This window comes from Rhincodon typus, chromosome 14 (assembly GCF_021869965.1).
Source record: "Rhincodon typus isolate 14 chromosome 14, sRhiTyp1.1, whole genome shotgun sequence".
NCBI classification, from domain to species: Eukaryota; Metazoa; Chordata; class Chondrichthyes; order Orectolobiformes; family Rhincodontidae; genus Rhincodon; species Rhincodon typus.
Window position 1 is genome coordinate 62,794,564 of NC_063345.1, and position 26,365 is coordinate 62,820,928.

A 26,365-nucleotide genomic window follows, 5' to 3' on the forward strand; every position below is an offset into this window, starting at 1 on the left:
GCCAGCTCCACATTGAAGTAGATGGTGATTTCCAATACAAAAATAATAAATGTTTAGACTTCAGATTAGATCAATGTTACTTTCTCACCGACAACCTATCCACCTTTTATTTCAGTTCATAAATTGCTGACCAGTTGCATCTATCAATTACAACACCCCATCATCAATCTGTCAATTTAGGGCAAAGAAGAAATATGTTAAGACTTCAGAATCTCAGCAAACTTCTGGGCAACTCGCACTATTCGCTGGTAGCCTTAACAAAATCAGTGAAAGTTTGGAATTCTCAGTAAGGGTCACTCGACCCAAAACATTACCTCCGATTTCGCTCCAGACTTGTTGAGCTTTTCCAGCAACTTCTGTTTTAGTTTCAGTGAAATTTTGTTATTCCCATAAGGCTCCAGACCTGTCGAGCTTTTCCAGCAATTTCTGTTTTTGTTTCAGTGAAAGTTTGTTATTCCCATGAGGCTCTCAATCATAAAATTACTAAATTTAAGATGTCATTTCTATTTATTTCCACTGTAGTCACAGGCAGCGTTGTAGATGACCCTCATAATGTCTTGTTCTGACATAACATTCATCCTTGGAGGTGGAGTTTCATTCCAGCATGTAGTAAATTACGTGTAGAATTATTATGATCTGTCGTGACAGTCTTTTGCAATTTGTTATCCATAGTCCTATTGGGTAACGACATTTGACATTCAAAAGGCAATCACATTTGAAAGAAAATTACATTTCAGAAAATAACATTTTGGGATACAATGTACGAGTATGATGAAACATGACATTCTGTAAGTGTAGCAGGATTGGGGTCATTGATTCTATACTTTATGGATCAAGACTGTTTGTACCTTTCATACACCTGTTACTTAGTCATCAACTTCTCAAGGACAAATGCAGCAATTTCCAAACAATTATAGGTTTCTCTCTTCTTATTCTTCTTTTTAATATTTCCTACCTTTCCTTTCTCTTTCTTCTCACTCTTACTTAATTCACTCTCTGCCCCTCTTTTCATCACCCTGTCCCTCTATATTTCATCAGACTTGTAATTCACCTAATTTCCTTGTCTTTTTTTTTGCCGGCTTAATATTCTATTTCATTCTGTTCTTTTTATCTATGTATGGTTCAACCTGGTCTTCATCGATAGCTCTCTTCCCACTGAGTCAGAAGATCAAGTTCCACTGATCCTTAAAAATTTGATACTGTTACTCCAATGCATTATTGAGGAAATGATGTATTGTCAGAGGCGCTGGCTTTTCAATGAGGTGTTCAGGGAAAGGGACAGAGTGAGGTAACTCATGTCCGAGTTTAGTCAGGGACAGGAAAAGACACACTCACTCAAGGAAAGGAGTTAGGAGCAGGAAATGAAGGCACAGCCACCTTCAGTCTTCAGAGGGTGGCAGTGAGAATTGACTGAGGAGGATCCTGGGAGAAATTGGCTCACTCGAGAGCATAGGTTTAAGGTGAGAGGGGAAAGACTTAAAAATTTACCTGAGGGTTAACTTTTTTCATACAGAGGATAGTGCACATATGGAATGAGCTGCCAAAGGAAGTGGTGGAGGTGGATACAAACTACAAATTTAGAAAGGATCTGGATGGGTCTATGAATAGGGAAGGTTTAGAGGGATACGGGCCAAATGTGTGGCCCGAAAAATGGCCAAATTTAAAGAATCTGAATCACAACATTAAAGAAAAGTCTCAATTTTCCCCTTAAGGTCTCAATAGTAGTTTCTGAATCTCTCTCTCTCACGCACACACACACACACACACACACACACACACGGGTTTTACAGTGCAGAAGGAGGCCTTTCGGCCCATTGTGACCCTCACTGGCTCATTAAATGAGCATCCTTACTGAGTGTCAATCTCTTGCCTTTTCCCCTTGGCGTAGCACACTATTTCTAGTTAAATAATCATCCAATGCCCCTTTGAATGCTTCAATTGAACCCGCCTCCACCAAACTTCTAGATAGTGCATTCTATATCCTATCTAGTCGCCGACTGAAAGTCTTTTCCTCCTTCACCCTTTCTTCCTTTGCAAATCACTTTCAATGTCTTTCCTTGCATGGGCTGTCCGGTAACAACTGAATGTCTTCTTTCGTGCATTTGAATCTCATTATCAGCCTATTCCATCTCATTTTTTATATAACTACCTATTGGATGCAGCTCGTCATGTACTTCTCTCGGGCTCTATTTAATGTCCCTGCACCAATAATGCCCTTGAATGCTGCCTGGGCAGTGCCCTCCTCCGTGTTTGTCCACCAAAGTTGGCATCAGCAAACCACCAGCCTCGCCACATTTCGTGGCTGATTCTGGGCCAACTTAGCACCCATTTCAGCACTTCAGGACTTCACTTTAGGGCTCAGGGTCACCTTTGACAGGCTCCTATGGGGTCACTTTGTGGACAGGGACACACAACAATCCCATGCATCTACACAGCATGTATCTTATGGCTCTTAGCTTCATGTCTTAGCACTCACTCTCTTTGTGCTTACTAGGAGGCTGCAGGTCTCTGGGATCACACAGGTTTTCAGCAAGACAGCAGGAAGGGTTTACTGATTGTGGAGAATAAGGTGGGTTTAAGCCTTTTGGTGGAGTTGCTGCATCTACACTGAGGTTGGCCATCAATGAGAGTTGGTAAGGTTTATGTGCAGTGGTAGGGGTAGACCGATTGCGAGGTAGCAGAAAGGAGATGATAATGCTGGAGAGCAAAGACCATGATTTACTTTCTTCCTGCACTGCCGTGCATTCTGCCCAACTTTGGAGATGCTACTGACCAGGGACACTCTCCAGGTCCAGGCCAGAGGGTCTGATGCCTTGACCTCCTCCATTGCCTTACTAAGCAGAGGTCAGCCCTCTTCTTGACCATCCTATCCAAACAGGACCTTCAGGTCCCTATCTGGAAAGTGGGGTGCCGACTTCTCTTTGAGACATTTTGATTCCAGTGTGTGATACAGTACCTGGCTTGCAGCATCTGAAATGGTGGGCAACCGATCTTGAAATATGGCACCTGCTGCTTGAACGAGGTAAAGTCCCAGAGGCAGCAGGGATTTCACCTGTCATGATGCATAATATGCTGAGAAGGACGCCAAATAATTAAAGGGTGAGGAATGGAAGAAAGCATGGAAAAGGTCACTGTGAGCTGTAGCAGGACAATTGCCATGAAACTCCCTAAAAAATTAGCCAAAAATTGGGATAATCTTGCTCCACATAGACTCATACAAATGCAGGGACTTGGCCCCTGCATGAAAAAGGGACACGTTCAAGTCTAGACATAGCAAGAACTGCAGATGCTGGAGTCAGAGATAACACAGTGTGGAGCTGGAGGAATACAGAAGGCCAGGCAGCATCAGAGGAACAGGAAAGCTGACATTTCGGGTCGGGTCTGAAGAAGGGTCCCAAGCCGAAATGTCAACTTTCCTGCTCCTCTGATGCTGCCTGGTCTGCTGTGTTCCTCCAGCTCCACACGCTGTTATAGTGAAGAAAGTGTTCGGTATGCTTGCCTTTATTTGTCGGTGCATTGAGTGTAGGAGTTGGGTGGTCATGTTGTAGCTGTACAGGAAATTGGTTAGGCCACTTTTGGCATACTGCATTCAGTTCTGGTCTCCCTGCTGTGGAAGGATGTTGTGAAACTTAAAAGGGTTCAGAAAAGGTTTACAAGGATGTTGCCACAGTTGGAAGGTTTGAGCTATAGGGAGATGCTGAATTGGCTGGGGCTATTCCCCTGTAGCATAGAGGCTGAGAGGTGACCTTATAGATGTTTATAAAACAATGAGGGGCATGGATAGGGTGAATAGGCAATGTCTTTTCCCTATGGTAGGGGAGTCCAAAACTAGACGGCATAGGTTTAAGGCATAGGGAAGGATTTAAAAGGGACCGAAGGTACAAAATTTTCACAGAGTATATATATGGAATGAGTTGCTACAGGAAGTGGTGGAGGCTGGTACAATTACAATATTTAAAACGCACCTGGATGGGTATATGAATAGGAAGGGTTTAGAGGGATATGGGCCAAATGCTGGCAATTGAGAGCGTTTGATTAATTTAAGATTAATTTAGGATATCTGGTTAGCATGGACGAGTTGGACCAAAGGGTCTGTTACCGTGCTGTACATCTCTATGACTCTAATTATTGCAATTGAGGTCCAATTGAGAATCAACCAAATTTGAGGCAGAGCAAAGGGAACTTTACATCTGACAGACTGAAACTTTACTTTGGATTATGTCATGCTGACCATCAGTGCTCAGGTACTCAAGCTTTTCAACACTGATATTCTTTCAATAGGTAGAAAATGAAGCACTATCATAAGGAATCAATGAATCAAATAAAAGTATGATAACCCATCTTTAAAAATAGAATTTTTTAAAAAATATTTACTCTTTTCAGATATAATTTGTACACACAACTTTGCGTTAATTACAACTTTACTGGTCTGGCCAAACAGAAATATCTTTGTATCTAGAAATAAAATTGAGCATGTTCCCCAACCTTTTCTCACCCATGATTCATCCTCACAAAGCAGAAAAGGTGTTTTCGTGTCCCAATCACTACTCGACTTCAGCCTTGGCATGGGTGGTCACATTGCATTTTCCAACAGATGTGCGACCAAGGGGCACTGCACTTGGTTGCTTCCATACCAAAATATTTAATCACAGTCAATGCTTCCACACCACAAACACCTGAGGCTCCTCCAAAGATCTTGGTACCCTCTTATTTTCACAGAAGTGTTAATGCACAGAAGGAGGCTGTTCAGCCCATCCCATCTATGCCAGCCCTCCAAAACAAGAGTCACGACTCAATGCCTTTCTCTTAGCCTTTAGCCCAGTCACTTGCCCATCACCATTTAAGTAGAAACAATCTAATACCCTTTTGAATGCCTCAAACCGCCCCACCACATCTCCAGGTAGTCGTTTCAGATCAGAACCACTCTTTCTTTTTTAAACTTTTCAACTACGCGCTACTTCCCAGCAGCATCAATCAGAAACTGTGTTCATTTTCATGCATATGCTTCTAATACCCAACATTAACTCATCACTACCTCTATCAATGCTTGTCCGACATCCAGTACAGGATGATAAAAAATTCCTCCAATTAAATACAGGACTTATTCTTACTCATTAAATGAATAGATGATGCTTGTCAAAATCATAGCCTCAAGGGAGAAGGCTAAAGGTCGCTTCTCTAGTAAAGGTCTCTTCAATAATGAGACACCACTCTTACTGTTTGCATTGTTTTAATCAAATTTTTTTCAGTAAAAGGTCCGGCAGGACAACTACATCCTTGGCTATAATGAAGAAAAAGATTCAAAGGGAGACAAAGCATGAGCCAAAATATTGTTTAAGAGAAGGTGAAAGATGGGATTCAAAGGTTTCAGTGCTTCATTTTCAATCAGCTACAACCACTTCCACATCTTTCAAATTGCATCACACAGTTAGAAGGATGAGTGAAAAATCTTAAAATTATTTGTAAGAGTCAATAATGAGGGTCACTTTGTGTTTTGAAGTGAATCAGAAGTCTCATTTGCCGTGATTTATTCTGATAGGGAACAGAAGCAAAGCAAAGACTCATCATCCAGAGGCTTATCTGGAAAACTGCTGCACAGAATGGAACTGAAATCCTGTGGCAGACAGGATTAATTAATTAATCTATATGTTTTTCAAAAGCCAGCCTCAGTAATGGGTATCATGAACCAATCAGAACTATGTTAAACAGGGGACACTGCATGTGATAGGCTGAGATAAGCAGTCCCACAAGCAAAAGATCAGATCAAAGTGCTGTACTGGCATTACATCTAGTCGTGATCAGCAGTGGGCAACGTTAACCCTGAGCAGAACATTAAGAAGTTGTTATCGTTGGAATCGTAGTGTAATGGTTGTGTCCCTACGTCTGAGCCAGGAAGATCCGAGTTCAAGTCCCGCCTGCTGTAGAAGTGTGTAATGTTATGGTCCAGACCAAACCCCCTCAAAATATTTTCAGAAGATAGTCTAGACTCTAGCGTTTTCTTATTTTAAAGGTAGGTATAAGTGTTGTGTTCCAGATACAATTTGATTGGTCAAACTACTTGACTTAAGCAAAACACACTTTATTTTTACATTGCTGTTAAAATGCAGACAAAGTAAAAAGAATTGACTTAAGTGTAACGCTATCGAAATGTTTAACAAAATAATAGATGCATTCACTACTTCTAATTAACTGTTCCAAAATAGTAACATCCCATAAACACACCCTTGACAAAAGCAAGTTCAGAAAAATAGATCCTCTCACAGGTAATTCTCCAGTGCAGGTGGAAAGAGGTCAAGAGAAAACTTGGAGAGAGACAGTAGCAGAGAGAGATATAGTTCTGTGGAGACATGACCCCACCCATTCAGGCTGCTTCTATTTTTCCAACCTTAGTAAAGAAAAAACCCAAGGCCTCACAAGCTCTTTACTTTAAGGCCTTTGAAGCAGACCAATTGGCACCTCAACCTTTCTTCATAAAAAAATCAAAACAAAATACACCTCTTAAAGCCATTGTATTGTCACAGTAACAACATCTCTGAAGAAGACTGATCGGAAAAGATCTAAGTGTTGTTGACAGCACTATCAGGTCGCATTTATTCTCCAATAACCTGCCCAGTTCGAATTTTTCCAGGCCACTCAGCTCCTGTCCTCATTAAAGTATTATCCCAAACAAGCGGACAAAAACATTACATTCCAGAGGTGAGTTGCGAATGACAATCCCTTAATATCAATGCAACATTTAATTGCAGCCAGAATACAGAGGTCTGTGTAAAATTAAACTCAATGGGAATCTTGGGGGAAAGCTCTTCAATGTCATGCGTCATACCTGGACCAAAGAAAGATGGTTGTGGTTGTTAAATGGCAATTAGCTCTTCAAGGAAATCCTCAAGGGAACGTCCTAGGCTCAACAATCTTCAAGTGGTTTATCAATTGTCTTCTCTCCATCACAAGATCAGAACTGGGAATAGTCACTGATGATTGCACGACTCCTCAGGTATTGAAGCAGTCCTTGTTGACGTTGTAGCAAGACCTGGGCAATACCCAGGCTTGTGTTGATAGGTGACAAGTAACATTTGCACCACGCAAATGTCAAACAATGACTATCTCTAACAAGAGAGAATCTAACGTTGATATCCAATGGCATTACTATCGCTGAATCTCAACCAACCTCCTGGGATCATTATTAACCAGAAACTGGACTGGACCAGTTATATGAATGTAATGATTGCTAAGGCAGGTCAGCAGATCTGTGGCAAAGAACTCACTGCTTGTCCCACAAATCTGCTCCACAATCTAGAAAGCATAGGTAGGAATGGGATGGAATATTCTCCACTTGCCTGAATAGGCGGAGTTACAACAACTCTGAAAACGTTTGGCACCATTCAACTCTAACCCTCACCCTAACCTTAACTCTCACCCTGCATGGAAATGTGAAAGCCTGGATCAGATGTGACTCTCAGAATTGGTGCAGCCTCTTACACGGGTGTATAGGCAAACCTCCCAGTGGCGCTCACGTTGCACTAGAAAGTAAACTCCAGCCACGGTGCCGCAAACATGTAGTATCTGACCGGCCTGATGCTCGGTGTCAAAATGGCGGCCTTGACAAACACAGAAACGATCACCAGGTTAGCCGATGATGCAATCGTGCAGATGTCACCAGCAGATCCCTGGAAGGAAGTGGAGATGAAGACATTCAGGGCTGTAGAAGGTGGTCTTCGATTCAGGGATGTTGGTCACATTTAGCATGAAAGCCTTGTGCTCCTTTGCCACTTTCAGAAAGTTGAGCTGTGGCCTGTAGACCCTGTGGTAGGAACTCACCTCCTCCAAGTGTATCTTTTCTGTTCCCTGCTTTTGATTTGCAAAGACAATTTCTGTTATCGGTGTTGCTGCTGCCACTGTGGTTACTCCTCTTGGTCTTTATCAGCTGTAGCTGCATCAATTCCCACCCCCACCCCATGTTGCTGTAAAGGCTGAAAGCTGTGAAGTTTACACCATGGTGAAGAAAGTCCAAGGCAATCGAAACAGCTTCCAAATCCCTGCAAATCACCTTCAAAGCAAGGATATCACATGCTCACAACAACAACCTTGAGCAAAGGCTTTTCCCAGCAACACGGTAGCATCAATGCAGCTTCACTCCTTAAAGACATTCCAGTCCGTCAGTTTTGTCAATCAAGGACTCCCTGCTGCGCTCTCATTTTCCTGGCTTTGCTGAGATCGACACTGTAATTTGGGCATTACAGAGTTCAAGACACAAGACTCAATCAACTCATTATTTAGATGATTGAGCTGAGTGGGAGACCCCTGGAAGCAAAATGTGGCCCAATGAAAGCTAGAAATAGCAGCCTGGTTTTCAAAGTGGAGTATGTTTCGGACATTTAACACCACGTCAACACCTAAACATGTTTCTCACTTTCCCTTCTGCCCTACCATTCTGCCTGACTCTACTATCCATTCTTGGCAATTAAAATTCTGCAAATGACGTAATGATAAAATGGGACTTCCTGTCCTGAGTGACGACCTAAAAGTCCCAGAAACGTATGTTTGTGAATACCAAGGATGAACACTAATGAACTCAGGTGTAAGGTATTTCACAGCCAGAGAGCTGGGACTCCTCATCCATCTTTGTACATAAGTAATAGCCCCTTTCATTAGGTACAGCTGTGCAACTAGTATCTGAGGAACCTTAACTGAATTAAAATAAAGGAAGATGCTTGGTTTCCTCCCACAGTCCAAAGATGTGCAGGCTAGAAGAATTGGCCGTGCTAAATTGCCCATTGCATTCAGGGATGTGCTGTCTAAGTGAATTAGCCATGGGAAATGCAGGATTACAGGGACTGGGTAGGGGTAGGGAGTGTATCTGGGTGGGATTCTCTTCAGAGGGTCAGTGTGGACTCAATGGGCCAAATGCCATGCTTCCACACTGTAGGGATTCAATGATTGATTGATTCTATTGATCAGTCAATGAATCTATTCTAATACAATGGAAGCCAATCAGAAGCGAGGACAGGAGAAAAGACAGACAGACAGATACTGTTATAATGGAGAAAATATAGCAGCCAGTTTTCATGAAACAAGGATCCAGAGCAATGTGGTAATGATCAAAAAAATTCAGGTTCATTTTAATGTTTGATGGGGAACTCTGGTGATTGGAGAAACATGTTGACTACAAGATCCTTGATTGGGGTTGGTCCTGGGCCAATCAGGAAGGCCCTGCAAACCAATGTAACCAGGGGATGGTGGTATGTTAATAAAATTATTTACACATGGTGTCTTTTTTCCCCTGTGTCTCACACTTCCTCACACACACACACACACACACACACAAAAAAAATAACCAGGAGATTAGAATCTCCAAAAAAAATATAACCAGGCGATTTATAATCTCCTCAGTTCAGGGGACTGACTCCAACTGGCTGGTATTGTGTTCAAGTAAATAAAAGGTGATTTGGTGACAGGATACCAGCCTCTGTGCAGTTAATTCAGGAACAAATACTGGGCAGGATTGGGAAGCATTCCTCTGCTCTTCCTCAAATTCATGCCATGAAATTTAACATCAATCAAAAGAGCAGATGTGTCCATGGGTTTAACTTCCCATCCCAAAGACAGTGTAGCCACCAACTCAGTACTGCACCTGGAATGACAACCTGAACTCTGTACCAGCTGAGATAACAGGATTTGTATCCAGCATCCTCTCACCCAGAGGCAGGAATTCAACAATGAGCCATAAGTGTAAGGAGCACTGCACTGTTAGAGATGGAAGAGGAGAACATTAGAAAAATGGAGAATTAAAATCATAGATGTTTACAGTTGTAATTCATGACAGAAAGCCACCTGTAAACATAGAAAGAAAGAAATTTCAACCAAGCTTTTTTAGAAAAGTTACCAACAAAAGAGAATTTAGCCAATAGAGTCATAGAGATGGACAGCACAGAAACAGACCTTTTGGTCCAAATCATCCATGCCGACCAGATATCCTAAATTAATCTCGTCCCATTTGCCAGCATTTGGCCCATATCCCTCTAAAACCTTCCGATTCAATACCCATCCAGGTTCCTTTTAAATGTTGTAATTGTACCAATCTCCACCACTTCCTCTGGTAGCTCATTCCATACACGCACCACCCTCTGCGTGAAAAAGTTGTCCCTTAAGTCGCTTTTATATCTCTCCCCTCTCACCTTAAACCTATGCCCTCTAGTTTTTGGCTCCCCCACATCGGGGAAAAGACCTTGCTTATTTACCCTATCCATGCCCCTCATGATTTTATAAACCTCTATAAGGTCACCCATCAGCCTCCGATGCTCCAGGGAAAACAGCCCTAAACTATTCAGCCTCTCCCAATAGCTCAAGCCGTCCAGCCCCGGCAACATCCTTGTAAATCTATTCTGCACCCTTTCTAGTTTCACAACAACCTTCCTATGGGAAGGAGACGAGAATTGCATGCAAAACTCCAAAAGTAGCCAAACCAATGTCCTGTGGAGCTGCAACATGACCTCCCAACTCCTATACTCAATGCACTGATTAATAAAGACAAACATACCAAACGCCTTTTTCACTATCCCAGCGACCTGCGACTCCACTTTCAAGAAACTATGAACCTGCACTCCAAGGTGTCTTTGTTCAGCAACACTCCCCAGGGCCTTAACATTAAGTGTATAAGTCCTGCCCTGATTTGTCTTTCCAAAATACAGCACCTCACATTTATATAAAAATTAAAATCCCATCTGCCATTCCTCGACCCATTGGCAAATCTGACTGAGATCCCATTGTACTCTGAGGAAACCTTCTTCACTGTCCGCTACACCTCCAATTCTAATATCATCTGCAAACTTAGTAACCATACCTTCTATGTTCACATCCAAATCATTTATATAAATGGCATAAAGCAGAGAACCCAGCACCGATCCTAGAAATGTTATTGTTACAATGCAATGCATTTGACAGACGAAAAAATGCAAAAGGAATCATTTCAAAAAGCCTAAGATCCATTTAATTAACTTGTTTAGCATTAATCAAAATTCAAACAATTGTCACATTTAACACATAATAACCAAGAATAGCAGTGTGCTACAGGTAGGATAACAGATGGCAGTAAGTCAAGGGAAATGGCGCTGATCACATTTTAGAAAGTCTACAGATTCGCGACACCAAACTGTTACTTTCAACTCACTGACAGACATTCATCGTTCCTTGAAATATGTAGACAACTGTTTAATCTTTGACTTGTGATTTATATTCCTTTAAAGAGCATTTGAACTTGATTGAAGGATGTTGGTGAGCAATATTTTAGGCGCTCAACTTCGATGTTGAGGCTTACCTAGTCAGTTGTATCAAAGACAAATACATAGAAATGCTTCCTTCACTGTGCCTGAGCTCTGACCTAGAGAACATCTCCTACTTTGACATTCAGTTCCTGAGTGGCAATGCCAATTATTACCGAGTTAGGCAGATTTATTCCGCAAGCTCACATTATTTCATGTATCTTACAGCCAGCAGGCAAAGGCAAGGGTGTTTCATCCTCTCTCTCTAGCCTAGATTTAATACCAGTGGTGAACGACCAATATTTAACATCCTCAATCATTTAGTTCTGCAAATTAATCCATGGTCTACACATTCAGGGTATAGCAAGTACACATGATATTGAGGAAAACATAATTATAAATGGCTGAAGAATTGATGTTAAAGGATAATGGCTAGCTCTTTAATATTACCAATTGATATGTCTTCAAAAATATTAACAGTTTCTCTCGCTATATTGGTCAGAAATATGGCATATAATTCAACAGATACTCTGTGCTACCCAAACTGAGTAAAGTACCCTTTCCATATACTGAAATTGTTGTTAGTCACATTATACCAGCACTTCAAATTCACAAAGTAAATTCCTCGATAATATTTTAACATACATTGGAGGGGATTCGCTGGGTATTCAGGGAAACCCTCTTCATAGTGTGAAACAACAGAGTCATTACCTTAGAACTTCAAGGAATGAACAAGAGTAAGCATAAAATTTTCACCATTTACTATAATCTACAGTCCTACAACCATTTGATGGCTGCTTGAAGCCATTGTACACAAACAACAAGATATTTTGATGTCAATATATTAAGCTCTGAAGGGAATTTATTCATGACAAAATACACCAGGAAGGCTGCAGCGGATCAAGAAGACAACTCACCACCTTCTTCTCAGGGTAATGTGGGATGGACAATGCCACATCCAAGATAAGACAAATACCAAATGATCACATATAATCAAATAATATTCTAAAATATAACCATATTGATTCAAGTACAATACCATATTTGTGATATTCTTCTCTAGCAAAATTAACAGAATAGATAAATCAAAGCCTTATATGTTCAAAATTCCATAACAAGTGGATACTCCTCAATCTGAGAAGACAAAAGACGCGCCAAGAATTTGTTGGATATTTAAGGGAGACAGATCAGTTTTCTCATTCCTACATTTTTGTTTGGAATATACAATAAAGGGCCACCAAACGGCCACATCATCTGGTTTCATGAAAACGCTAACATTGATATTTAGTTCTTGACAGAACCTCAGTGCAGGCTATCAGAATAGGCACAAAGTTGATAACACAACCAAATTAAATTGTAAACGATTATAGTTGAGGAATTGTTTAACATGTTTGCAAAACACTCTTTTGTCCATCATTTTACCAAAGACACTAACCAATTTAAAACTAATGGCATAAATCCCACTTAAAATAGCGAAAGGAATACTGTAGGAATATTTTCAAATTTCCAGTGGTTTAACTTCACAATTTATTTCTAAACAGCACACACCCCCACATGACAAATATCACTATACCTTCATGCTACTAACATAACCATCACAATGTGCCTAGTTTGAATGTTTTCCCATCCATCAACTTTTCATCTGCGTTTTTTGGGACAGTACACAGGATAACGTGGATTTCAATGGTACACACAATAAGTATGTGGGGAAAAATTAAACTACAACATTGTTCCAACAAAGCATAATTCACTTAGAGAATATTGCATTGGAGAATAAATGTTGGCTTTGATGTTTGTAGCAATAGGGGAATTTCATGACCATCATATTTACACATGGCTGTCAGCACACTATCATTGGGGGACCATTTGCAAATTGCAATATCATGCAAAAGGTACCGATTCCACAGTCAAATTGCATTTGCCCACCCTACAGCTACAGAAGCTGAGAATGGTGACGCCACTTTGAGCAGTTAGTTTCCTGTTATTTAAGCTTCACGTGCAGTGTGCTGTCTTCCCAGGTACAAGAAGCCACATTTCTAAATTCCCTAGGTGCTTCAATCACGGACCTTTTAGGAAATTTGCTAAAAATATGTCTGGAATCTTTTTCAATCTTTTGAGAGAGTATTGTCTCTGATTTTCCATTGTTTTCTCAAATTGCATCATAAAGACCCAGCAGCAGGAGCTCAATGGATACGTATTCAAAAACGTAAAAATGATTAAAGTTCAGCAAGCACGTGCAACAGCCTAATGCAGGATTTTGCATGGAAAATGTTATGTCACCTAGGACTTGTGACTTTACAGAACCACTCTTTATACTAATGATATTTCTCACATCCTGAGTACCATAATTTGATACAGGACAGACACCAGGTTATTCATTTCTAACTTATTTCTCTGTACAATTTGATTGCTCACAACAGGCATTGGTAACAACCAGCAACGCACTGCTGGAAAAGTTAAATTGAGAATTATATTCAAAATGCTATCATTTTCCCCAAAACCTAAATATTATAAATATTTCATGTGTTGACTGCCTCAGGCTGAGTTGATACTGACCTGAGTTTTGTAATTGTTTGAGATTATCATTAATGTAAGGGCTTGAGACATGAATTATGTTGCTATCTCTTCTTGTCCCACCTCCAGTGGATCTGCACTGCAATAATTCAATGAACAGAAACATCTGGGCTGCAGTTGCTATGATATTCACAGCCATGGTAAGGATCAAGTGCTTACTAGCTGAACATATCCAGTAACTGCAGGATCTATTTTACATACAGCTATGTACCAACAGACCACGACCCCATCAAAAAATATACAAATGGTTGCAAAGAAAAATTGTACATAAACTACTTGATCAATGAGAAAATAATGTTTCTTGCTCAGATTAGAGAAGCAAAACTACAAGATGCTAGAATTAATCATTTCTCTTTGCTGAATAGTGGTGCTTGCTGAATTATGTCATTATTACATATTAGAACCAAATTAAGTAAAATTTTAATATGTTCAAAGAAAACTACAATTATATAACGCCCTCCACAACACAAACATGTTCTGCATACAATGAGTTACTCTGACGCACAAACGCTGCAATGTAGGTAAGTAAATTTTGTTCAGGTAAATCCCACTCTCAACAATGAGATGGATGCCAGTTAAATCCAGGATGTTGGTGAGGGAATAGTGCGAACTGGGATAAAGCTTCAATGGTGGCATATGTCCTGCTTTTAAGTGGCTCCTGTCTGGTAAGAACCTGATGGGACAGTTAGCTGGAGTAAAGCAAATCATTCCCCTCTCCGATCACGCAGCCACATCAAGATATTGACTTGTTCTCTTGAGTAAAATGCCTAAAGAAAGGAAGCAGGTTCCTATGTTAAATACAGAGGTCTGGTCTAATGTTGCTATCAGAATTTGTCACTTTGGTTGAAGGTCTGAGTAAACGTGACAGAATTGATTTTACCCTCAGGGTCAATGTCAAGAGTTAGCTTGTGGGCCCCCAGAACAAAAGTTTAAATTTGACTTTAGGTCATGTTGTGAACAAGAAGGGTAGTTGTGCTTCCTTGGGCATTACTAAAAAGTCTTCCATTCATCGGGTTGCTTCCTCCCTACTCCTCATTTCCGATCCATGCCAAGAAAATTCACCGCATCCCAATCAGTGCCCGGGACTTTCTCCAGCTGCCAGGGCGTCAAAGACTGTTCAGGTCATTCCCCAGCTGTCTCTTCCTCTCACCAGATTTATTTCATTCTTTCACTTCGCCCAACTCAAATTGTCCTTGAATGGAATGCACTGCTGGGCCACTTTCAGATTATTTAAATATTAACTCGTGTTAAAATCAGCAGGCTTCTTTCTCCTGAGCCTTGGTGTTCTTGTTGCCCACTATTGGGGTCCAGTGCATCCTGGTGAACATGCAGGCTAAACTGTCAGCAAAGAAACTCCGAATAATACATGGTGCACCTCCCATGTACCTTCCTTCAACTGTGGCCAGGTAGCAACATTCCCACCATAGAGTAAGAAGATTATGAGTTCAAGACTTAATGCAAAGAGTTGGGTCTCTAGGCTGCCATGCCCAGGAACTGGACACTGTCAAGCACTTTGCCAATACTTTCTGATAAATTGCAACATGTTTCAACAAGTACTCCAAATGTTACCCATAATTGGCCGTATATTTTGCTTTTAACGTAATTATAACGTAATGAATGGCCACTAGAAAAGTGATGAATAATTAACCATATCTGAATTGTGTCCAGTTGCCAACAATAGTCTTCATTGTACAATAGCAGAAAAAGGCAAGACATATATGGAACTGAAACTTACCAATGCACAGAGCAGATCAACTGCTTCCAAGATAAGTTCCTGATGGCCAATGCGTGTGACACCCAACTCCTCCAGCTCCTGATGTGTGATGTGTAAAAGCTGATCTCCATTGATCTTTTCCCTTTCAAAGTTTTTTATATACTGTTGGAGGCAGTCATCGAGTCCTGTGCAGAACATTGAAACAAAAAAACCATGAGTACTGCAATGATTATCATGGAGTCACATTGCATAGAAGGAGGCTGTTCTGCCTATTGTGCCTGCGACAGCTCTCTGAACAACCATCCAATTCATCCCATTTCCTTTCTCTTTCCCTGTAGCCATGGAAATTTATAACTAATTCATTTCGAAGCTGACTGCAGATTCTACTTCTGTCACTCTTGGAAGTTCTGCTTTTTAGCTTATAGCAGTCTTTTTCTTACATTAGGATATGATTTGGATTGCAACTATTACAACCTAATTCTGACCCACCATGTTCCTCTGAAAATGACCATGCTGCAGTGTCAAGTGAATAGGGCTACTTATTTTAAAACAGCTGATGCCACAGTCAGATATCGGTGTATAAATTCATTACAAAGAGAGAAATTACAAATTCAGGTGTTTCCAGAACATGCATGTTGCCAAACAGGTTGGAAGGTCATGTTGCCATAGCTCCAGAGGACCATGGGAATGATCGCTCAAGAAAGACAACTGGTGGTGGTAATCACCACACCTCAGGCAAAAGGCACTGCTGAGAAGGCAGGACTTTTCAGGTGACTGTAGTGATTGTAACAAGGTCAGCCAGAATAGGAGTTCCCTGATTGATGCTGTCAATCTGGTCCAATCAGGGAGCCCTGGCTGACAGATATAAACAGGAGTGTCAGGGGTTCTGCTCGCTCAAGGAGCTGGCTCTGAGCTAGCTGGGTCAGTGTCATATACTATGCACATGTAAATAAAGGGTGACTTGGTGACAGGATACCGCTTTTTGTGGAGTTATTTCAGTGATCTCAGTTCATGCAGGAATTGAATCCATGTGGTTGGCGTCACTCTGCATCACAAATCAGCCATCCAGCCAACTGAGCTAACTGACCCAAACAGGCTGTACACACAAGACAGTTAGCCTCTAGCATCTCTTAAGGACATGTATGTACCAGAACACAACTGAAATGTGTGCTTTCTGGCAAACATTTCAGAATGTTATATGAATCTTGCAAAAATAAATATTCAGTGATATTCACAGTCAGAATCAGAGGTGCTAACTACCAGGCATCTTCACTTCTTTGTTGCCAAGTCCCATTTCCACAGGGCAATGACTGATGCTGGCTATAATCAGATACTTTGGCAGGAAAATATAAACACAGCAGTATGAACAGTTTACTTTTTATATCAATGACAAGAAACAAACCGTTCCTAACACAACGTGTTACCATGCTTAAATTGAAATACTACTGATTGAGGCCTCCACATCTTTTGGGTGAGCCACAGCTAATTATTGGCAAATGAGCTGCGACCAGATGCATGAGCTTCTAATTCTATTCTGATCCTACTTTGTCCCTTTACAACCATTACAACTGAGATATAACCACCTTAATAATCTCTAGCCTCCTATTCACCTAGCAAATTAAATTTTAAGCTTGGCAAGAAAACATTTCATGCAGAACGACTGACAGGGGATAGGAATGTGGAAGAAGCACAACAAAGGGATGTAGATATTTTTCTAATCAACCTGTTCAGAGATTTTACACATCCCTGATACAGGTGGGGCTTGAATCCAGGCCTTCTAGCTCAAAGGTACTGCCATTACCACTGCACTACAAGAACTCCACAAAGATATGTAGGTGTTCTCCTTACCAATCTATTCAGAGATATTATTATGCACTTCAAGAGTAGGTGGGATTTGAACATAGGTCCCCTGATGAAGAGATAAGGACACTACCACTGCACCACTCCAGCTCCTTCACAGGTATGTATTATGATTCCTGCAAATGTGTTCCACTTATCAATATTGTTGAAATCAATTCCAATTGAGGCACAAACGGTCAAGCTGATCTCCCAAGGTATGCTCACAAGATGTTTGAGGGCATGCTGCTGTATGGACGTGTGAGCAGACTGCAGTTTGGAAAATAGATGCTTGACTTGTAAATATCTATGAGGGGTCTAGACACCATGGACCAGAATCTCAACTGGACCAGTCAAATAACTGCCTTGGCTCCTTCAGCAGGTAATAGGGCTTGTGCATTCTTCACCTCCTCACTCAGCAAAATTTCTCCAATTCAGACTCTCCACCTGCCTGTACTCCCAAAGAACACATAAGATGCTTGACGCCATTCAAATTTGCAAAAATGTAAGAGAGCTTTCATTCTGCTGCTTTACGAGCTGTGATCAAGCTGCAAATTTAGAACCCTCAACTGAGAGAATTGCGAGTGTTAAAACTCACCCAGGCTTGCATGATACAATTTAAAGAATGGGACATGTGATGGAAAACTTCACATGTTTCAGGATATAGATCATAATTCTCAGCAAAGCCACTTTTGGAATATTGAGTTCAATTCTGGTCTCCCTGCTATAAGATGGACAATGTGAAATTTGAAAGGGTTCAGAAAAGATTTAGAAACAGGGAGATGACTGTTAATCCAGAGACCCAGATAACCTTCCATGGACCTGGGTTCAAATCCCTCCATGGCAGATGGTGGAGTTTGAATTGAATTAAAATCCGGAATTAAAGAGTCTAACGATGACTGTGAATCCATTGTCAATTGTTGTAAAACCCATCTGATTCACTAATGTCCTGTAGGGAAGGAAACTGCCATCCTTACCTGGTCTGGCCTACATGTGACTCCAGACCCACAGCAATATGGTTGACTCCTAACTGCCCTCTGGGCAATTAGAGATGGGCAATAAATGCTGCCTAGCCAGCAATGCCCTCATCCTGTGAATGAATTAAAAAACAGGATGTTGGAGGCTTTGAGCTATTGGGAGAAGCTGAATAGGCTGGAGCTATTTTCCCTGGAACGTCAGAGGCTGAGGGGTGATCTTATCGAGGTTTATAAAATCATGAGGGGCACAAACAGGGTGAATAGCCAAGGTCTTTTCCCTGGGGCAGGGGAGTCCAAAACTAGACGGCATAGGTTTAAGGTAAGACGGAATAATTTAAAAGGGGCCTAAGGGGCAGCTTTTTCGCACAGAGGATAGTGTTTTATGGAACAATCTGCCAAGGGGAGTGTTGGAGGCTGATAAATTTGCAATATTTAAAAGGCATCCGGATGGATACAGGAATAAGAGGGGTTTAGAGGGATATGGGCCAAATGCTGGCAGGCGGGACTAAATTAATTTAGGATATCTGGTCAGCATGGACAATTTGGACCGAAGGCTCTTGTTTCCATGCTGTACAGCTCTTTGACTCTGTAACTCCAAAAATATATTCCATTGAGAAAGAAAGGCTCTATGAGAGGGATGCAACACTGAAGGAAGTTAAGGATAAGATACTATTGAAAGAAGAAAAGCGGATAGCACAGCAAAGAATAGTAATAGGTCAGAAGATTGGACAGGTTTGAGAAAACAGCAAAAAAATGGCTAAATAAATAACAAGGAGGGAGAAGATTGAGAGAAAGCTATCTGGAAATATAAAAACAGAAAGTCAGATTTTCTACAAGTATTTTGAAAAAAAAAATAACTAAAGAGACTGCTGGTCTTTTAAAAGGTGAGACGAGGGGCCTAATAAGAAAAAAAACCAAAGAAATGGCAGAAGTGTTGAACAGGTATTTTGCGCCTGTCTTCACTGTTGAAACTAAAATAAAACCCAGGAACACTTGAAAATCATGAGGTTAAGGGGTAGGAGGAACTTAATCACTGGGGAAATATCACTGGCAAAACGATGAGAACTAAATGCTGATTGGCTCCCTGGACCTGATGAACTACATCCCAGTGTCTGAAGGTAAGTAGCTGCAGAGATAATAGATACATTGGTTGTGATTTTAGGCGACACGGTGGCACAGTGGTTAGCACTGCTGCCTCACAGCGCCAGGGACCTGGGTTCGATTCCAGCCTCGGGCAACTGTCTGTGTGGAGTTTGCACATTCTCCCTGTGTCTGCGTGGGTTTTCTCCGGACGCTCCGGTTTCCTCCCACAGTCTAAAGATGTGCAGGTTAGGCGGATTGGCCATGCTAAATTGCCCGTAGTGTTCAGGGAGGTAGAGGGTGTATATTAGGTGGGTCATAGGGGGATGGATCTGGGTGGGATGCTCTGAAGTTTGGTGTGGACTTGTTGGGCCGAAGGGCCTGTTACCACACTGTAGGGATTCTAATTCTAATTCTAAATTTTCCTAAATTCTAGAACTGTCCCAAAAGATTGGAAAATTGTAAATGCAACGCCTCAATTCAAGAGAGAAGAAAAACAGGAAACTATAAGCTACTGAGCACAACATCTGTCGGAGGGAAAGTGCTATAATCCATTATTAAGGAGGTAACAGCAGGACATTTTGTGACTGGGAAATCTTGTTTGACTAATTTACCCCAGTTGTTTGAGAAATTAACAAACAGCGTAGATAAAGGAGACATGGTATACTTAGATTTTCAAAAGGCATTTGCTAAGATAGGAGGCAATGGCCTCGTGGTATGATCTCTAGTCTATTAATCCAGAAACTCAGCTGTTCTGGGGATCCCAGGTTCAAATCCTCTCGATGGTAGAATTTGAACTGAAAACGAAAAGAGTCCAGAATTAAGAATCTATTCACGACCATTAAACCATTGTCAGAAAAACCCATTTGGCTCATTAATGCTGGGAAATCTACCATCACCACCCAGTCTGGCCTACATGTGACTCCAGACGCACAACAATGTGATTGACTCCTCAACTACCCTCTGAAATGGCCTAGCCAGCCACTCATTTCAAAAGCAGTTAGGGACAGGCAATAAATGCTGGCCAGCCAGTGACACTCACATCCCATGAGTGAATAAAGCAAAGATTAAAGATGTGACATCAAAGGTTACTACACAAAATTATAAGGTGACATATTCACATGGACGGAGCTCTGGTTAGCTAACTAGATGCATAGAATAGGAATATAAGCGGTAATTTTCAGTTTGGCAAGGTGTAGCTAATGGGGTTTTCTGGGGGGGGGGGGTGCAACAACTATTTTTAAATTGTAACAATAACATTAATGAATAAACTGAATGAATTGTCACCAGATTTGTAAATTGTCAAGAGGACAGAAAGAGCCTCAAAGGACTTTACATAAGTCAAACGAATGGGTAAAAATTTGGCGGATGGATTACAGTGAAGGAAAATGTAACCTGTCTACATTGTCAGGTAGAATAAAAAATGAGCTACTCATTATTTAAAGAGACTGAGACTGCAAAATCTGAAGTACAGAAAGGTTAAAGTGTTCTGGTACAGGCATCTCAAGACAGCAAGTGCTTCAAAAGGCAAATGAACACTGGTGTTTGTTACAAGGGGAATTCAGTTTAAAAAAAAGGAAAGGTTTGCTATAGTTCTTCAAGTCCCGAGTGAGACCACGTCTGGAGTAAGGTGCGCAGTTTCTGTTTCCTTACTTAAAACTAAATAGAATGACATTAGAAGCAGTTTAGAAAATGTTCACTTGACTGATTGCTGGGATGAAGGGGTTATCTTATATGAGGAAAGGTTGAGCAGTTGGGCCATTAGAGTTTAGAAGAGTGAACGGTGATCTTACTGAAACATATTGGCTCCTGAAAGGGATAGGGTGTATGCTGAAAGGGTTCTTCCTTTATGGGGGATTCTAGGATAAGGGAGCACAGTGTAAAAATGAGGGAACTCCCATTTAAGACTCAGACAAGCAGAATTTATTTTCCCACAGAGTGTTTTAGTTTGTGTTTCAGAACCTCCTCACGACCCTGCATCACCTTGCCATGCAATCACAGAAGGTGTAACACCTGCCCGTTTACCTCCTCCTTCCTCACTATCCGAGGCTCCAGGCACACTTTCCAGGTGAAGCAACAATTTATCTGCACTTCATTCAATTTAGTGTACTTTATTGGCTGCTCACAATATGGTCTCCTCCATGTTGGGGAGACAAAACACAGACTGGGTTACCACCTTTCGGAACATCTACGCTCTGCCCATAAATTAACAACACCGAGTCTCCGGTTGTCTACTTCAACATACCACTAGGTTCCCTGGTCAACATTTCTGTCTTGGACTTGCTACAAGCTGGAGCACTTATGCCTCACTTTTCATTTAGGCACCTTACAGCTTTCAGGCCTTGACACTGGCCTTGGCCTTAATAATTTCAAAATGACACTGCCCTCCTCTATGTTTGTTACCCAGGCCCATACCCCCAGGTGTACAAGTTGCTCCAAGCACAGCCAACCCTTTACACTTTCAACCATTTACACTTCTCAATTTACAGAACCCACTCAGCAATTATCTCCCTGCCAGCTCATCATCAGAAAATCCTTTGCTTGCCTCTCCTTTTTGTCCTCACTCTCTCAGCACCATCTAGGATGAGCAGATGTTTAACATTTGATTTTTGTTTTATAGAGCACACATTTTGTACTAACATGTTAGGCATTGATTCAGAACAACAGACATTGGAAATTGTATTCCCAAGTGTCTCAGCAAATCAAAGCATTTGTTATTAACAAGAAATTAACTTGCATTTACAAATTTCAATAATTTTGTAGCGCATTTTATTCGCATTTGCAAACATTAGCCAACAGGTGGATATGAGTGTTTAGCTTTCTAGTTGGAATAAAGCTACATCTTAACCAATTTATTAATGATAGTCTCTATGTGACGTGGCCTAAGCCACAGGTTATGGGACGATTTTGAATTGTTACACTTTATTTCTATATGGCTTTGACCATCTTTGTTCCCTTATCCCTTGATTTTAAGGTTCCTCTCTCCACAAATTCCGTACCATGCCCTGATCAGGAAAGAAGGTAAACTGTTTGCTTTGAACAGGATATTCCAGGCTGCAACAAGCAATTTCAAAAGTGTACTTATTGGAAAACCACTTTCTGATTTTGTTGGGCTCACCTTCATGTTTTCCACGGATAGACTGGTTAAAGACAGGTGGCCTAATGTCCAAGATATTCTGGAGTCTGCAGGAATTCAATATTAACATGGGCAACTGCCAAGAGAAGTCAATGTAAAAATATCAGGTATGGAGAAAAGGAGCTGCTTGACTGATGGTCAATAATCGTCCAAGTATGAAATGCAGAGCTGAATTTTCCCGTTTTGAGTCACAAACCCAGCTGATTCCTGGCTCATGGACCCAGCTCATCCCGTGGTGGAATATCAAACAGGATCCTCAGGGGGATGGTAGGCAGCCTGAGAATGAGCAAGAACCAGTCGGAGCTCCTGAAGTGAAAGGCAGTGAGTCTTGTGCTGCTGCTACTGATGTAGTGAATGGAGCAGGACAGGGCAGCACAAGATGGAGGCCCCATACTGCTGATAGGATGAATAAATCAGTTCCTCACCACCAACACGATCTATCTGCAGGTGACAAGCAATCGTGGCAAGCATTTGCAGTGGATATCCTATGGTTCGCCAACTTTGCCCTTTAAAGTGACTATTGCTTATGAACCTCATGGCATACCACCTTCCCACTTTGCTTTCACCTCCTGTCAGGAAACAAGCTACCAACAAAGTCAGGTGTACTGGCAAAATTCAAAGCCTTCCAAAATTGTCTGCTAACTGCCTCTGTAATTACCTTAATCGGCTTCCTGCCACTAACGGTTGTCTGTGCATGGTTCCCACCCCAGGTAAAAGCAAGAGATGCTTTGATAACAAAAACAGAAATTGCTGGCGAAACTCAGCGGGTCTCACAGCATCCATGGGAAGAAAGCAGAGTTAACATTTTGAGTCTGGTGACTCTTCATCAGAACTGTCAGCAGCTGGGAAAATGTGGTATGACAGCTGACGTCAAAGTTGGGTTAGGGTGAAGTTGGGGGGCAAGGGGAGAAGTGAGCAGATAGGTAGAAATGGAGCCCACAGAGAAATATGAAAGTGGACAAAAGAAAAGCTGGATAAGTGATAATAAAAGTTAAGAGTAGGAGAAAATGGACAAGCTGTACTAAAAAGAACCTAACTGATCTGATAATAGAGGTAGGTAGGATTGAGCGAGTCTGCTCAAAGCAATCTATGTCATGTCAGGTGTGGGGTGGGTTAAAAAAACATAGAAAGATGGAATCAGGCTCTAAAAGTTACTATCCTGAAGTTATTACAGAGGCTGCAGAGTCCCCAAGCAGAAAATGAGATGCTGTTCTTCAAGTTTGCACTGAGGCTCGCTGGAGCACTGCAGCAGGCCTGAGACAGAGATGTTGGCCAAGGAACAGGGCGAGGTGATGAAGTGGCAGGCAACTGGAAGTTCAGGCTCTTTTTTGCGACAGAACATAGGTGTTCTGCGAAGCAGTCACCCAATCTACGCTTTGTTTCCCCCCAGTGTAGAGGAGACCTCATTGTGAGCAGCGAATGCAGTAGACTAGATTGTCTGAAGTGCTGCTTCAACTGGAAGGCGTGTCTAGGCCCTTGGATACCAGGGAGGGAAGAAGTCAACGGTCAGCTGTTACACATTCTGCAGCTGCAGGGGAAGGTGCTGTGGGACTGTGGGGGTGTTGGGAGTAAATGAGAGGTGGGCCAGGGTGTCCTGGAGGGAACGGTCCCTGTGGAAGGCTGACAAGGGACGGGAGAGGAATAATTGGCTGGTGGTGGCATCCTGCTGGAGGTGGCGGAAATGGCAGCCAACGATCCTAAATTTTGACAGAAAAGTGGAGGAGGAAAGGTGGGGGGTGTGCGGTGGTGAATCAGTGACAAAGGGGACGTGAACTGAATGGAATTGAACTGCATAGAATAAGCTTCATTGTCGCATAAACTCAAATGTGGTCATCTCTTGGCAGCCTGGCATGGTCTCAGCATGGAATCCCAGCCTCGAGGTGATTCCAGAGCGATCTCCTGGCAGTATATTAGAAAATAGAGAAGTAAGAAGTTCAGAACAACAGTCCTTCCAAACCAGTCTGTGCAGGCAGCCAGCCTCTAGACCACACTGGGCCTTGACTCCAGACCACGCCGGGCCTTGACTCCAGACCGCGCCAGGCTTCACCTCAAGTCTCTTCAGGCCAGGAGACTGCTCTGGAATCATCTCGAGGCCGGAAGCCCATGCTGACGCATGTCACGTGGCCGAGAGACCACCACACCAGGCCAAAAGACCGCATGCTGGATTGGGAGACCATCACACTGGGCCAGGAGGCCACCACACTGGGCCGGGGAGGCTGCCACGCTGAGGCCAAAAGTCCAAGTCCGCACTGCAGACTGGAGTTTGGGGCGTTGCTGAGAGAAAAAGAGAAAACAATAAACAGAAAGAAAGAATAAGAAACAGACAGAGTGGACAAGCTCCAGCTGAAGTGTCCTACTCAGCCACCATCTTGGAAAGTGGATGGCGGTGAAGGGAGACAGAAGAGGGCAGAAGCTGGTAATATGAAATTCGGTAAGGTGTGACGTTGGAAGCGGAATTTTAGGGATGAACAAGAGTTGTCAGCATTAACTGAGGAGTAAGGGAGATAGACAACACATATGAAGTCTAGAATCCAGAAGTGAAAGAAGACCACACGTAAGACCAGAGGGGGAGGAAGAGTATTAACTGATTGAAAAGAGAACAAGCCAAGAATCAATAGTGAAGAATGAGGGAGAAACCTTAGCAAATCCAAAGGGCTGAGGCAAAGAGTATTTATGTGCAAGAGTGGTGCGTTGGATGGGTTGAGTGTCCAGGTGAACGAATGTTGGAGAGTGAACAAAAAAAGTTGGTGTGAGGGCGAGTATGGAAGGGCTTGAATGTGGGTGAGTGGACGTCAAGTGACAGTTTAGAGTTAATCAAACAAAAAAGGCTTCATTAACTTGTGGAGAAGCACAGGATTAAAGGTGGCTGTATGCCCATGAATATGCCCAATAAAGACCTGTGGGGTGTTCAAAGCTCCAATTCAAGAATGCTATCAAAAGAGACATAACAGTCCTCAACATCAATCACGACAAGTGGGAAAACATGGCTGATGATCGCATAGGTTCACCATCATGATGACGTTGTTGTAAAAGCTCTAAAGCAGCCACCAGCACTGCAAACAAGACATCAGTAGAGATCAGCCCACATCACCAGTAAGGGACAGCTTTATGTGTACCACTTTAGAGCTGGCTTAGCCTCTCTAAAACCGCTTGTTAAGCCATGAAAAGAAGCACAACAGACAGTCATATCTAACCTCACTAAAGTTCCAAGGCTGCATTCACATAATCCCTGACAGATGGAAAGATGTCATTCAACAGTTGACACATCTTTTGGGCCTTGGTCAAGTTGGTCAATTGAAAACCCCAATGTCACTTTTAAACATTAAAAACCATTTTTTAATGCACTGTAGCACAAAATGGAATGCAAAATATTTGCCTATTACTATGCTTCAAACACAACATAAATTAATTGAGCAGTTCACTGTAATTAACCATACTCATTAAAGCAATCTATTGAACCTGTCAATCAAAACCTGGGGTCTATCAATGTATAAGGAATACTCCAAGAGCAACAGGAAAACACTAATCTGCTTATTTGCACAGATGATCTTTCTATTTATACAATAGCAGACAAAACTGCAAAGGTCTTTTTGACTTCACTATTTCTAAAGCAGTGTTCAAAGCTATCTTTAGCATTTCAGATCCTGGAATAAATGTCATCTGCTGTCGGCAATTCTAGCAAAAAGGTATTCTCGGCAACAACATTGGAGTCTGACAGAGTAAAGCTGGTAATAAATCAACCAAGGAGCATCATAGGAGCAGAGAGGCTGACGTTTCGGGCCTAGACCCTTCA

At 41.9% G+C, this 26,365-nt stretch overlaps 1 protein-coding gene across 1 annotated transcript in view; it reads right to left on the minus strand.

Annotated features, from left to right (window-relative positions):
- Window positions 1-26,365, minus strand: part of si:ch211-26b3.4 (connector enhancer of kinase suppressor of ras 2) — a 525,409-nt gene that overhangs the window by 429,591 nt on the left and 69,453 nt on the right. The window contains exon 2 of the mRNA XM_048604947.1: window positions 15,565-15,728. Within this exon, the coding sequence (XP_048460904.1) occupies window positions 15,565-15,728 (164 nt within the window). The remainder of the gene's footprint in view (window positions 1-15,564; window positions 15,729-26,365) is intronic.